The sequence below is a fragment of the Tenrec ecaudatus genome, chromosome 10 (assembly GCF_050624435.1).
Source record: "Tenrec ecaudatus isolate mTenEca1 chromosome 10, mTenEca1.hap1, whole genome shotgun sequence".
Classification (NCBI taxonomy): Eukaryota; Metazoa; Chordata; class Mammalia; order Afrosoricida; family Tenrecidae; genus Tenrec; species Tenrec ecaudatus.
This window is the reverse complement of record NC_134539.1, coordinates 4789099-4804876: the sequence shown is the minus strand read 5'-3', so window position 1 is coordinate 4804876 and position 15778 is coordinate 4789099. Positions and strand designations below refer to the sequence as shown.

General features: G+C 54.0%; 1 protein-coding gene across 4 annotated transcripts in view; it reads right to left on the bottom strand.

Moving 5' to 3' along the window:
• SMARCA2 (SWI/SNF related BAF chromatin remodeling complex subunit ATPase 2) overlaps window positions 1-15778 on the bottom strand; it is a 178232-nt gene that overhangs the window by 129317 nt on the left and 33137 nt on the right. For all 4 annotated transcript variants that reach the window (XM_075559865.1, XM_075559866.1, XM_075559864.1 and 1 more), the window contains exon 3: window positions 8389-8518. In XM_075559865.1, coding sequence (XP_075415980.1) covers window positions 8389-8518 — 130 coding nt within the window. The remainder of the gene's footprint in view (window positions 1-8388; window positions 8519-15778) is intronic.

Sequence of the window (15778 nt, the reverse complement as noted above, 5' to 3'; positions counted from 1 at the left end):
AGAGTGGACCCCGGAGAGAACGATTCGCCCCCCCTCCCCCAGCAGTCACCTGAGCCATGCTGGGCAGCGAAACCGGTTTGTTCTCAGTCACTGACCTGAAGGTTGGGGACTCAGATGCCCTCCCACCCCCCAATCCCTGAATAGCCTGAACCTCTGCTGCAGTCAAGATGACAGCCTGCACAGGGCCAGGCTCAGTCCTAGGCTGCACTGCACAGAGGGGTCACCTGTGGGAGGGAGGAGACCAGGGAGCCACAGGTTTGGGATTTTTTGTTTGTATGTTTGCTCACTTTTAAATTTATTTTGTTGGTTCTTGTTATCTTTAAAAAAAACCATTGAGACAAAGAGGTCAAGGTCATTTTAATTCTTGTTTTGTCAGCTGCTGTGGAGGGGACCCCGACTCACGGCACCCCGTGCCGTGTGACAGAACAAAACAATACGTTTCACCCGAAGCATTCCTAACACTGCAGACTCCGGCTCTGGTTCACGGCATGGTGCCTGGGCTCTTGGGGGGTGGGGGTCTGCCTGCTGAGGCACAGCAAGCAGGCTCACTTCTGTTGGCTGGGAGCCACCGAGGAACGAGGAACAGAAGGCGCTGGAACCAGTGACTCACTGTCCCCAGAAGGAGCTCGCCCCTCCTGAGAGATCAGAAGAGCTGGACGCCGCCTCTCCCCCCTCCCCCCAGCGTCCCCCCTGACACCACCACCATGGATCATTCTGAGATTCTTCAGAGGAAGACTGATCAAAAGGGTGGAGACGTGCGGGACAGAATTCCAGCTTCTCATGGAAACTGGACTTTCTGGGTCCACCAAGAATGGGTGAACTCCTGAAACACTGGCCCCGATATCGCCTCTGAAGAAGCGTATATCCAAAGTCTCTCCTGGAGACTGGAGACGTCTTTAAAGGAGAGGCAGTTAAGGTCAGGTGGGGGTCAGCAGACTTGGGCTCTGGAGTGTGCTGTGCTCTTGTGGTGCAGACACGTGACTCTGAAGTAAAACCTTAACTTTTTAGAGACTGTTATTCAGGTGAGACAAGCTCATTTGTTTGTAAAAATGCATTTACAGCTATGGAATAATTTTTATCTTGTTGTGAAGGACAGGATCGGCTCTTCCTTCTCAAAAGTTTGCCGACCTCTGGTTTAGATTAAGCAGAAAAAGAATAGCTCAGAGAGGGAGGGGCAAGATGGTCATTAGCCTCCTAAGTTGTACAAGGAGAGATGGTTGAGTGGGGGCTTGCCTGGCCGTGTCTATTTTTAACAACAACCCCAAACACAGTAACCCCACTGCCAGCAAGTGGATTCCCACTCACGGCAACCCGACGGGACGGGGTGGAACTGTCCCTGTGGGCTTCCGAGCTGTACCTGCTTACGGGGGCGGGCAGTCTCGTGGTTCCCCTTCGGACGGGTTGGTGGGGTTAAGCCACAGACCCTGCAGTAGGCAGCCCAGTGCCTGATGCATGTGCCACCAGGGCTCCAGCCCTTAAAACCTAGTAGAAGCCCAGCACACGAATGTTATTGATGAGGGCGCTCTGCACTCTTCCATTAGACTTTATTTTATATTCCGCTCGGAGCTGCCGTTGCCGTGGAACCAGAGTCCCGGGCTTCTCCCACGGACCATCATGGCTGGGCCACTTGCTCCTTAGAGGCAAGGATGGAGACGCCTGGTCCCACGGACTTGGGATGTGTTTTCAGGAGAGGCCAGTCCCAGGAGAAGGACACCGTGCTCGGTGAAGTGGAGGTGGGGAGGACAGCGAGAGAGAGGAAGACCCCTGGACGAGATGGACGGACACGGAGGCTGCAGCCATGGGCTCACCCACAAGTACAACTGCGAGGCAGGTGCAGGGCCGGCAGGTGCAGGGCCGGCAGGTGCCGTGTCCTCTGTACTTCAGGTCGCTGGGGTCAGACACCTGACAGCAAGCACCCAGCCCACCCTTTCTCGGTGTGCCCGCCCGGGGGCCCGCAGGCTTCTCAAGACCTCCAGAGCAAAGCCATCTGGGTGGGCTGTGAGAGAGGTGAGCAGGAAGTTTCCGGAGAACGTGTTCAGGGAGAGAAACCAGAGTGCCCACGCAGGTGAACGGGAGAGGCTGGCCAATGCAGAGGACACCCAGGGGGCAGTTCTGTTGTGTCTGAGAGGGTCGCCAAGGGGGCGTGCATTTGGTTTGTGGTTTTGGTGTGCTGCTGGAGGGTGACCCAAGAAGAGGAGAAGGGGGCTGCCCTGGCATTCCCGCAGGGGGCTGCAGTGAGCAAAAGCATCGCCAATCAGACACCCAGGCAGCGGTGAGGTCCAACCACGGGAAACCACACCCAGGTCAGAAGGTCTTTGTCCCCATTGCTTGAGGCTGTGCAGGCCTCGGCCGGTGGAGCTTTCCAGCTGACCCAGACTAGAAAGAAAGGCCTGGAAAGCCACTCCAAAAGCCCTGTGGACCACAACAGGCAGCTCTGCAGAACACCGGGGCTGGCACAAGACCAGGCAGCAACGTTGCTGCCTGCTGGGGGGTGGGGGGCACGAGGGGGACAAGCCGACGATGGCTGACGACGTTGACATTCCTTTAATAAAATGTATCAACATTTTCAATGTTGTATCCACAAGGGCCTGTCTGTGCTCCTCCAGGCGGGACCTCCCTGGAAGCTGCTGAGAGTTGCTGTCACATCCAGCGAGCGGAGATGCTGCCCATCCCTGCGCCATCTTCATGTGTGAGTCCATGGTCACTGCCATGGTGCATTCTGGGTGCCTGCTGACCGAGGGAGCCCACCTCCCCGTGCCATATTGGACCCGAGAGATGGTTTGTGATCCCTAGGGCTTTCACAGGATAGTTCTTGAAAGCGGACCCCCAGGCCTTTGTTCCTAGTCTGGCTTAGTCTGGGGGTACCACTGAAACCTGCCGACCATGTTGACACCTGTAAGGAGTTAAGATACCACTGGCTCAGCATCACAGCGCGGGGTGGTACATCCTTCTATGCATATTGTTTTATTCCACAAGATTTAAAAATGGTACAAAAGGGTACCCCAGGGGTTAAAATGGATCAGGATGCCCCTCCTCCCCAAACCCTAAAACAGAGGCAGGGAAGGTCCAGCCCTCTGGCTGTCCACATAAGGCCTAGAATCACCCACATCAGCTAACACCCCACGTCCCACCAAAGAGAAGCAGTCCCAGCCATGCCACTCGGGGTGAGGTAATAAACCATTGACCAGTAAGGCCCACAAGTAATGTTCTAACTTTCCGAATGGCCCCAGGCAGGGAAAACGTCCCCAGCCCCCCTTAAAACCAAATTCAGTGCCCTCAAGTTGAGGCTGACTCACCGTGGCCCTCCCTGTGGGCAGAGAGAAGTGGCCCTGTGGGTTTCCTGGACCGTACATCTTGCTCCCAATGAGAGGCTGGTGGCTTTGAACTGGGGACCTTGTGGTGAGAGGCCCACCATGTACCCCTATGCCACCAGGGCTCCCTGACAGCCGACACAGTGGGCGGGGTGCCAGGCAGCTCCCGGCAGTTCCCTGTTCCTTACATTCTTATTTCACCTGATCTGTAGTATTTTCCTAGTAGAAGGGTGACCCCACCAGGGGGCTAACGGGATTGGGGCACCTCTCCCATTCCCCAAAGGCCTCAGGGAAGCTTCTTTGTTGGCCTTGTTGGGATACTACCCAGCGGATGATAACTCATGGTGACCCCAGGGGGCAGAGAGGAGTAGCACCCCAGGGTCTTTCTGAGGCCGACTGCCAGGCCTGCCTTCTGAGGGGCCTCCGAATGGGTTCGAACCTCTAGCCTTGCAGCCAGTAGTCGTGCACTGGCTTAGCTGTCTGGGTCCTCCAGGGAAGCTGCAGTTGAACCCCCGGACATGGAATCGATCCAACCCCTAAGAACCCCCCACGACAGAGCAGAGCCGTTCCCTGGGGCTTCTGAGCCCTCGGTCTCTCTGCAGGCAGACACCTTCATTTCCCTCCTCGGAACAGCTGATCGGCTCCAGCCAGTGACCTCCTGGTTAGCAGTCCAGGTCACCCACGGTCAGTCACTGGATGCCCGTGACCGGCATCAAGTCCTCCAAAATTCCAAGGTCCACACAGTACCACTTGACCAGCAAGCCCATCTACGTGGCCTGTCCAACCCTGCTGAGCAAATCCCTCTTTCAGATTGGGAATGATGGGTGTGGGGGGGCAGGTTCTGCCAGGAAAACAAGGCCCATCGTGCAGTCAGCTGAACCCAGGAAAGCGGACGCGGTCACTTGAAGATCAATCGGGAAAACAATGTTCACCGCAGCTTGGTAAGGAAGACCCAGAGCTGGAGCAGACACCGTGCCCCAGGATGAATCATCGATACAACCAAGTCTGACCTCAAATCTGATCCAGAGAGACTGGGGGTGAGGGTGGGGGTGAGGGGTGGCAAAAGGATTTCCCAGAACTGGTAGGGGGGTTCACTAAGTCCATTCTGCCATGGGTATGAAGCTACAGAGGTGGCCATGTCTCAGCTACAGAGACGGTTGTTTGTTGCCGCCCCCCCCCCACTAGCATTCCACAAGACATGAGAAAAATAGAATCTATGGGAGGAAATAAAGCACATTTTGGTAGTTGTCTTTCACTCGAGGGGGAAAAAAAACAGAGAGAGAGAAAAATTGCCTGCGTCTGATTCTACCTCTGTCTGGAGGCCGACAGCACGAGAGTAGATTGTGTCTTTTTCAGAGGCTTGCTCATTCAAAACCCACCCCCAAATGGTGGCTCCCCTTCCCTGGTCTTCCTGGGCCATGATCTCCCATTTCACCTGGCCTCAGAGCGCAGAGATGGCCTCTCTCCTCTTAGCGACCTTGACCATGCAAGCACCAATGTTGGGAGGATGTTCTCCTCATGCACACTTCAGGTATGACATGTCTGCCTTTGAAGACTTTCCTCCACCCAATGGGCTGGCAAATCAACAATGTTGTCATTGGGACCCGTCTTGATGGAGGGAGATGGTTTTGCTTCTCAACCGATCCCCTAAAATAACCTCAGAGGGTGCTGGGTGGGAAAAGGCGGCAGGCAGCCCCCTGAGCAGCACCACGCCGCTCTGTGCCTGGGTGTTCGGAACAACTGACTCCCCAGTGGGGAAGACCTGGGCTCTTACACAGCTCTATTCAGACCATTCAGCCTCCTTTAGACTGTGTCAGGCCACCTCGGCACGGTTCAAAAGCACGTTTTTCAAATAGCGCCCTCCCTGAACTAACGGGGCACTTCCATTGTTTGGAGAGGGGGCAGAACCAGATACCCTGAAAGCAAGGACTTAAGAAGCGCCTGCTGGTGAAATTCCACCAGGCTGCAGCAGCCTTCAGTAGGGGCGATGACCCAAGGTAAAGAAAACAGAACCTCTCACAAACTGGACCCACAGACCACAGCCTGGCACATGGAGAAGAGCCTGAATTTGCCGGGGGGGGGGGGTTGGCTCGATGGGGTCCACCATCAAAGGTCACAGCAGCAGCGGTCAGGGGATCCAAGGGCACATTGCCTTGGGCAGATCTGCTGCATAAGACCTCTTTCATGTGTTCAAGGGCAAGGGTGTCCCTTTGAGGACTAAGGTGAGCCTGCCCCAAGCCAGGGCACTTCCAATTGCCTCCGATGCATGAAAAAGCCAGGCAGTGACTAAGGAAAGAGCAGGGGAGAATCGGTGCCTTTGGACCATGGTGGTGGTAGTGGTGGTGGAGGATGTGGTGGTGGTGGTGGTGAAGAGTCCTAGAAGTGCCACAGGAGGCCAGAAGAACAAGCACATCTGCCCTGGAGGCAGTGCAGACTGAATGCTCCTTAGAATCAAGGCTGGCGAGACTTGTACTTTGTACACGTGATCCGGAAAGACCAGTCCCTGGAGCCGGACATGGTGCTCCGTGACGCAGAGGCTCAGGTGGACAAAGGAAGGCTCTCAATGAGACGGACTGACATGTGGCTACAACACGATTCAAACCCGGGAAGCGTTGTGAGGCTGGGGCAGGGCCGCGCAGTGCCCATCCAGTCACCGGGAGTCAGAGCTGACTCAAGGTCACCGAACAAGAGCAATGACAGTATCTCCTGAAAAGTGAGGAAGACTGAGAGCGAATTAAAGGCACAGTTGACTTTGGAAGGCACTTTCCCACGGGGCTAGGTGGGTGCCCAGTGCTAGAGACGCAAAGATAAACCCAGTGGCCCTCTTACGTTAAAGGAGAGAACCAGGGGAAGAGAGAAAGTTTTAAAAAGCTCTAAAACAGCGGTTCTCAACCTGTGGGTCTTGGCCCCTTTGGGGGTCAAACGACCCTCTCACAGGGGTCACCCAATTCATCATAGTAGCAAAATGACAGTGATGAAGGAGCAACGAAGATAATGTTATGGTTGGGGGGTCACCGCCACATGAGGAACTGTGTGAAAGGGCCGCAGCGTGAGGAAGGTGGAGAACCGCTGCCCTAAAAGAATGTTCTCGGGGAAGACATGGTGTTCGGTACCGTGGCTGCCCGTGGCCCCATGAGGATGCAGTGGGGCCTGCTGTGGTTCATGGAGGTACCGTCACAGACTGTCCTAGGTGAGGGACCCAGGGGTGCAAAGGGGAAAAGGCACAGAAGCTCTGTGAGCACGCCTGGTCCCACGAAACTTAACCAGGACACCCCAACTAGTCCCTGTAGGACATCCTGGTCGGTGCCACGAGACAGAGGAAGGTCCTCCACGAGACGGATGGACAGCGACCGTGGCTGAGACATTGGCCCCCACATGAGAACAACTGTGAGGCTGGCGTGGGGCGCGGGGGTGTTTTGTCCTGAGGCATGTACATGGGGCTGCATGGGGACCGACTCAACGGCAGCTGCCAGCAACATTCGTGACCCGAAGGAGCCCTGGTGGCGCTGAGGGACCAGCACGGGGCAGCTAACAATGAGGCTGGTGCTTCCAACTCCACAGCAGCCCTGGTAGATATCGACAGTCTGGGAAAACCCCATGGCAGGTCACCAGGAATCGCAGGCAACCGCGGGTTGTGGGACGGTGTTTAGGTTCTTCTCCATCCTTAACAGCAGAGGGGCTGTTGTCTTCCTTTCCTGTGCCGCCAAAAGCCACCATGTTCGGGAGCGCTTCGGGATGTGGCCAGGACCGTCTGGATCCATCGCAACATGTACGCACGCCTGACACCCAACTTCCGACCCTAGTCTGGGACGTGGACATGCCTGCTTCAACGTTAACAGAGAGGCATTCCACGGGTGCTGCTCTCCCATTTCTCCCCCCTGCCCCCATCAGCCCTCCCAGGCGGGTGAATAGAGAAGCAAGTTCACTGAATGACGGAATAGCACACACAGAAAACAGTTCATGGACTCAGCTAAGTGGTTGGCGGTTCAAATCCACTCAGAGGCACCTGGGAAGAAAGGTCTAGCTGTCTGTATCCAAAACACAAAAACAGCCCTTGCAAACCTCGTGGGGCACAGCGGTTCTCCGTCACGTGGCGGGAGACACTCTTGGGGTCTCCCACCATGCGCCGAAGCCTTGAATTAGAGTGAGCATGTCCATGTCCACTGGCAGCGGATCAACCATGCCCCTCGCCCATGCGGAAAGGGCCAGTCGATACCTCTGAAATCAGGATGCCAGGGGCAGAGAAAGCTCAGAGAAGTCCTCCCGCACCTGGAGCTGAGCGAGCCTGCTCAGGGAAGGCACTGAGCCGCCCACCAGCACTGACAGGTGACACCCCTGCCAGCAAAAGGCACCTTGCAGACAATGTGACTCAAAGCACCTCCCCATTCAGGCTGTCGCGGGAGGCAGGCCGGACTCTATTTCTGGTCCTGTCATTTGCAGGATGTGGCAAGTGAAGGGGATGGCATGTGCTCCGCCCCCTTCCCCCTATCCCCAACGTCGGCCAGTCTGTGGCACTGTGGTGGATGGCGGGCTACTGTGAGGCTGGAAGCTGAGCCCCACAGGCATGGCAAATCACCTGCCCAGGGTGGGCAGGCTAGGAAGAGCATCCTGGGGGTGGACTTCCAGACGTGAGCCCGAGAAAACCTTGTGGTTTGCAGCGAGAGCTTGCCCAATGGAGTGCCGGAAGAGGGACCCCTAGGCTGGGAGGCACTCACCATCCCCAGTGACCCCTAATAACAGGCTCCAACATGCCCACAGCGCTCCCATAGCACCTGACTGACCACAACAGTGACCAATTGATCTTACCAGGTGATGACGATGATGAAGGGTCCAGACCAGGTCATGAGGCGCTGGGCTGGGTGCTTGGGCACCAGGGCCTGGACTAATAACTAGAGTTAGGGAGAGCCAGTGCCCATATATGTCCAAGTCACTCTGACAAGGACCGGGCAGGGCGCTCTCTGCAGAGAAAGAACCCTGCTGGATCCGCCTTCCTGGGGAGCCATCATTGCAGTCACTCTGGGAAAAGGTGGGGTGCGACCGGGGTGAGACGGAAGCCAGGCGTGGGGCAGGCACCCACCTTGGCTGTGCTGATCCATCGGGCTCTGGGGAGGACCTATCCCTGGGTGTGGGGGTCGCATCCCAGCATTCTTCAAGGCGCCGCAGTGGGTCTCTTCTGCAAGCCCCTTGTCTTGCATCCCATCAATGGGCTGAAAGAGCCAAGACCCCTGGTTAGATCCTTCCTGAAGGCACCCCCACCCTCCAAGAGGCCTTTCCCAATGTCTTCAAAGGTATAGCGCTTTCCCCCATTTCCTGGACCAGAACCCAAGCCCAAACACACTGCCATCAAGTCGATGCTGGCTCATAGGGACCATATAGGACAGGATGGAACTGCCCCCTCTGAATTTCAGAGACGGTGAAGCTTCCCAGGAGTAGAACACTCTCTTTCTTCCCCAGAGTGACTGGGGGTTTCGAACTGCTGGCCTTGAGGATCACAGCCCAATACATAACCACCACGCCCGCCACCTGGAATCCTGATTTCCTGTCCAGCAGTCGTATTATTGTTCGACCTCACAGAGTGGGGGCAGACCAATAATGACAAAGACCCACATAGTGGATTTACACATTGGGCTGCTAACCTCAAAGGCAGTAGTTTGAAACCAACAGCTGCTCCTAGGGAGAAAGATGAGGTTTTAGTCTTCCTGTAAAGAGTTACAGTCTCGGAAACTCATAAAGGCAGTGTTACCCTGCCTTAGAGGGCCCACTATGAGTCAGAATCGACTAGAGGGCAGTGCATTTGGTTGAGTTATAGGATAAGAAACACTGGTGGCATCATGGGCTACCCATGAGCTGCTAGCCACAAGGTCAGAGGTTCAAACCCACTTGTTGCTCTGTGGGAGAGAGAAGAGGCTGCTCCCATAAAGAGTCAAAGTGTTGTTCTGAAATTCATGATGTTGACGACTGCACAATCTTCTTAATATGACCAAATGATTAAATTGTCTATGGGAAATATATGCCAATAAAACCAATTTTAAAGAGATTTGAAGTGTTGGGAACCCCAATGAGCCATCGCACTTGGTCCTACTGGATGGCTATGGGTCAGAATCGACTCGATGGCAGTGGGTTCGGTTTTGGGTGGAGAGGTGGGTTAACCATTGGACTACAACGCTCAAGGTTGGTGGTTCAAACGCACTGGCCACTCGGAGGGAGAAAGATACGGCTGTGAGTTCCTATGAGGATTCAGTCTAGGAAGCTCAGACAGGCATCTACTCCATGGCAGGAGGTAGGGTTATGCTGTTGCTGCCACGACCCATCGAGTGGTGTCAGACTTGGAGGACCAAGAAAGTATCTGTCTGTCACAGGTGATCACAAACATCGACAACAAAACCTCAACCCAGTTGATGTTGCGTCGACTTAAATCAGAGGTTAAGGCTTTAGTTAAAGACTTAGAAAATTTAAAAAAAAACTAATAATTATTTTTAAATACTCTCAACACCTACAATTATTTTTTTAAGGGCTGACCAAGATAAGTTAATCTTCCATACCATTTTAAGTCAGTCTTGAAATGTGTCGTAGTTGAAGTGAGGAAGGGCTTCCCTAAAACGTCTGTGACGATCTATCTTTGGACAATTTCTTTATTTCTTTTTTTTTCCATTCGAGAGGAAGGAACTGTGGAAAGTTGAAACGCCGGATCCAGAAGGTTCCATGGCAGTTGGAAAGAGAGAAACAGACAGAGCCTTGACTGGGGGGAGGTTGGACATGGAGAGAGAAGGAGGTGCAGGGAAGATAAAGCTGACCTCCCGAGGGAGGGAGAGAGGCCCTTCAAGGTCAAAGGCATCGTGTGGAAAAGGAGAATGAGGAGGCTAGGGACCAAGACTGCGGCACTGGTATGTCCCAGTCGCCCGGTAAATAGCTCTTGACGCTAATCCGATCCAGAACCTGGCAACCAAGCATGAGTGGGAAGTGGGGGAGGGAAGTGGGGGAGTCTATGCCTCCCCCAACCAGAGGAGCAATTTCCAAAACAGCCTGAGCAGGAACGCTTTCCAGAAGTTTATAGAAACCAAATGACTTTGGGCAAGAAAAAAGCCAGCGTGGCTCGCAGTTTGGGGAGAAATGAAAAGGTCGTGTCTGCAGCGTGCAGAGCAAGCCCTTGGCAAGAGGGGGACGCTTCCCCACCAAGAGGAGCAGGATCCTTGGGGGCACGTGGGAAGACTGCCTTGAGAGTGTTGCTGGCAGTAAGAATAGAAGGAAATCCTAACAGGGAGCGGGAGGCCCTTAGGCCACTTGTTTATCCCCATCCAGCTGAGTCTTGGAGGAAGGAGGAGAAAGGGGGCAGCACAGAGCCGCCTAAAAGCAGGGGTGGGGGTGGGAGGGGGAATCTGAGGACAGAGAAGCATCTGGACAGCAGGTGGGCGTGCGGGCACCTCCCCACCCCCTCTCGCCCGTGGAAATGCAGCGGCCCCCAACGGCACCACGTGCAGGAAGAGAATGAGGCACAGTCTCCGAGCAGGCATGGCGGGGTTCAGCATGGGAGAGAGCTCACAGAGATGCCGGGGAGTGGACAGATGGATGGTGAGGAAAACCTAACAGCCAAGGCCAACTGGTCTAACTCAGGCCACCACCACGACAGAGAGCTTCAGCCTGCTTTGGTGAGGCGCACACAGGCTCTTAGAAAGTGAGAAGCAGCCCCCTAAGGTGCCATTGTTCAGATGTCTGTCTCCCTGTGGGGTCCCAAAGAAAGAAGAGTGATGGAAGCTGCAGGCCTGCGGAAACTGAGGCCACAGGACTAAAGGGCCATGTGAACATCAGTGTCTGCAAGCAGAAGACCGGGAGAACTAGTGGGTGCCCGGCTACCACCACCCACTCGGTTTTTAAAAGGATCCCTTTAGAAAGTGAGAGAAGAGGTAGAATAAAGTTCAAAATCAGAAGGAGGAGGATCAGGTTTACTGGTTGGATTGAGATTGGCCCCCCTCACCCCACAGACACACACTCAAGGCTATGGTCCACAGTCACACTTCGGGCCTGGAAACAAATGCACCTCCCTCCCTTGGCTGGGTTTTCAGCCAAACAATGGGCAGGTCCTACAAAGGACACAATCACTCCAGGGCATGCACACCTTAGAACAATCAACCATTTGCCACCCATAGGACTGCGGGTACCCAAGAACAAAGGCCGGAAGGGTTAGGACAGCAGGAAGCACAGGGAGAAGTGGGGGTGTCAGGGTCCAATGCAGGGACTGCAGTCCCTGAGGGAAACTAACCATGCCCGAGTTACTAATGCTCTGAATCAGAAACCTTCACTCCATTCACAAACAAAACAGACAGATCTGATGCTGACCTTCCTCGTAGTGACCCCTTAGGACAAGGTAGACCTGGCCCTGCGGGTTTCTGAGACTATCATTTTTTATGAGAGGAGATAGCCTAACCTTTCTCCCCTGGTGGATTCCAACCGCTGACCCCGTGGTTAGCTGCCCAGCACATCATCATGGAACCATTGCATGGGGCCCATGTGCTGCTCAGGACCTCTTTAAGAGGCTCGAGAAGCGAGGTGATCCCCTGAGGGTCCCCTGAGCAGCGAGGGGCGCCTGGCACAAGCCGTGGTGTTTCGAACCTGGTGGAAAGCTGGGCACTGGATAAGGAAGACCAGAGCAGATGCTGGTGACGGACACTGAAAGTACCAGGCAGGCCAGCAGAAGCAGCACGTCTGTCTCGGAAGAAGCATGGCAGCGTGCTCTCCGGAAGCTAGGTTGGTGCGACGGAGACTTCCGAGCCTCGCGTACTTGGAAGACGGTTTGGGGAGAGACTGGGACCTGGAGAAGGACCCCATGCTTGGTGGAGGGGCATCGAGGAAGAGGAAAGCCCTCGAGGAGATGATGTCATAGTGGCTGCAACAATGGGCTCACACTCGGGGCAGTGGTGAGGAGGCGCAGGACCGGGCAGTGTTTTGTCCCGCTGTCCATCCGGTGGCTCGCTGTGAGTCAGAACCGACTTGACAGCATGTAGGCACGACCACACTACTGACCCAGCACTTCGTTTACAGTTGGAATACTGACGTGGTTTCTGGGGGGTGCATTCTAGCTCCCAGCGACCCCGTAGGACTCTCGGGTGAGCGCTTTGCCATGGGGCCACCAGAGTCCCTTAATAAGGGTCAAGGGTAGCCTAGCATTTCCTTCTAAAGGAAACCAGGATGGAGCCACTCTGGCAGAAGTCCCCAGGCAGCAGATCAAACCAAAGATGGCCTCTTCATGAATGTAAGTACCGGGCAAGCTTACAATGACGTCGACCTGCCCATACGCCCACCACTCCCCTGCACAGTACGATGTGGGAAAGGCCCACCCTCTTCCTCTAAACGCCAGCGAAGCTCACAGTGAATTTACAAAGGGGCAGGCGAGGGGTGAGGACTTGGGGATCCTGTAGGGATACACGTGGCATATCCCATGAGCCCAGGAAGGAATTCATGCGGCAATGTGCTGCTTCGGGGGTAGAAGAACAGTGAGAAGCAGACCTGCGTGCACACAGCACTTTTTTTTCAATGGAATGAGAATGGCACAAGCTTTGAAGATGGCTGACCCGGGGCGAAGCTAGGATAAGCTGGCTCCTACCTCCTAGGTGGGCACCTGTGCTCATTGATCTGCCCTCCTTTCGTGAGGCAGGAAAAGGCCAGGACTGTGGTACAGGACATAAGGAGCCCTGGTGGCATAGTGGCTATGCATTTGGCTGTAATCTGGAAGGTCTGAAGTTCAAAACTACCAGTGGCTTCTCAAGAGAAAGATGAGGCTTTCTACTCCTGTAATGAGTTACAGTCTCAGAAACCCACAGGGGCAGTTCTGCCCTGTCCTGGAGGGTCTCTGTGAGTCAGCATCACCTCAATAGGAATGAGGTGATTGTTTTGTTTTGTGGTGGTGGTGGGGAATTTATCTTCCAGGTGGTACAGACAGCTAGTGCATATGACTGCTAGCCTGTAGGCTGGCGGTTCAAGTCCTCCCAGAGGCACCTCAGATGAAAGGCCTGGTGATCAATTTCTGTAAAATCATCCACTGCAAACCTCCGAGGAGCACAGTTCCCCTCTGACCCTCATGGGCTGCTGGGCTAGGGGATGGACTTGAAGACCACTGGTGGGCTGACTCTCCATGTAGCGTTCACTGTCACAATAACCATAGTCGATTTGGCTGAGTTGAGAACCACCAGATAGACTTCTCTAAAAACAACAATGGGGTCCTCTCTTTACGGCTCGGAAGCCTTAACTTAAAACGTACCTGAATCACAAAACCTAAATCCGTTCCCATTGAGTCAACCCTGAATTAAAGTGACCCCGAGGGACAGAGGAAACCGCCCCCCCCCCACCCAAATTTGTTTTTTGAGGCTGTAAATCTTTACCAGAGGAGATCAACCAAGCTCACCGCCATTGAGTTGATTCCAACTCCCGAGGACCCTCCAGGACAGGGTAGGAGGGCCCCTGGGTATTTCTGAGACTAACTCTCTACGGGAGTAGAAAGCCTCGTCTCTCAAGAAGAGCAGCTGGTCTCTGACGTGCTGACCATGCGGGGAGCAGCCCAGTGCAGAACTGCTTATGCCAACAGAGCTAGCTCCCCGACAGCCCCATTCTCCCCCTCAGAGAGACTGGTTTGAACCAACAACTTGGCGGTTAACAGTCCAATGCCTAACCCACAGTTCCACCAGAGAAACTGACCCAACATCCTACGTACGTCAAGGAGGGACTCGCTCTTTGCTATGGTTCTTTTTTTTGTGTTTTAAGACAGTAGTTTCCACAGCTGAGCTCCTGAACCAAGAAGCGCCCACCTCCCTACCCACCTGTGATGTCACCCAAAGCCACCTGCCCTTGAGGCAAATGGACCCTTGGTGACTTGACCTTGGTCTGAGCAGGGCTGCTCTCCTCGGCGTTTTCAAGGACTGGTTGTTCCCAGGAGCAGATCAGCTGGTCTTTCTCCTGAGGCTCCGCTGGATGGATTTGGACCTCCACACTTTTGGTACGCAGCCAAGCACTGAGTGTTTGCACCACCAAGACCCAAAACCCATGGTCAGAGAGCCCGTGCCGACTCCTAAGGCTCCGCTAGGTCATAGTAGAGCTTCCAGGTTCGGTTCCTCTCTGCGGAGGCAGACTGCCGCTTCTTTCTCTGGTGGAGTAGCTGGTGGGCTCAGCCACCTACCTTTCTGTTAGCAGCCCCGGGCTTTAACCACAGAGCCCCTGGGGCTCCTTCGCACCCCTCAGACCAAAAAACCACCCTGACTGACACCGAGTCAGTGCAGACTCAGAGCGGCCCTACAGGACAGGGTAAACCTGCCCCTGTGAGTTTCCAAGACTGTAAGTCTTTACAGGCATAGGAAGACCTGTCTTTTTCCTGTGGAGTGGCTGGTGATTTCAAACTGCACACCTGGTGGCTAGCAGCCCAGCAGGGAACCCATTGTATTACCAGAGCTCTGTATATATGCATATGTGTTTATTAAAATAAATGTGTTATAATATATGTATGTATCTGAAAAAACTCACTGCCATCAAGTCAGTTCCAACTCACAGCAATTCCACAGGGCAGATTACAACTGCCCCCGTGAGTTTCCGTGACTGTCCGTCTTTATGGAAGTAGAAAGCCTCATCTTCCTGCTAGGGAGCAGATGGCAGTTTCGAACTGATGACCTTGTGGTTAGCAGCCCAATGCACAACCCACTACACCACCACAGCACTCTCTCTCAAGATTATATATGTATATGTATATATGCCATCGACTCAATAGGACAGAGTAGAACTGCCCCTGTGAATTTATGAGACTAACTCTTTAGAAAGCCTCATCTTTCTGTCACGGATCAGCTGGTGGTTTCAAACTGCTGACCTAGTGGCGAGCAGCCTCATACACAACCATTATACCATCAGGGACACACACACACACACATTTTCCTTTAGGAAAAAATGCTCTTTCCTTCTACTCTTTCTAAGTTTTCATAAAAGTTGACATTTCTAGAGAAGATTAATTTTCAGTACGTTCATTAGAGGATGATATGAATTAACAGAGAAGGGGGAGAAAAATAAAGATATATCCACTCACTTGCTTCTTCATGGAGCCAAAATCTCTCCCGCCCACAGATCACAGTGACCTGTCAGGACTGCTTATGCTAGTCCTGTTTCTAAGAAGCCCAGATCTGATCTGTAACCATCGCAGGGCCCCAGAACATGTGTGTTTTTAATAATGTACAAGAGAAGACAAAGACCTCGCTGGAGCCTCTTGCTAGTAATATTTAATTTTTTCTTAAAGGAGCAGGGGGAAGGGTGTGCGTGTGTGGATGATCAGGAATACGAGGATACTTCCAGAAGTTGGTGGAATTAAAAGAGCATGGGCCTTTCGGACCACCTCACGTCAGCCATCCATGAGCCCTGGTTGTATGGTGGTTAAAGCACTCAGCGGCCAGCAGAAAAGCCGGCAGTTCCAACACACCAGCTGCTCTGGTGGAGAAAGCTGT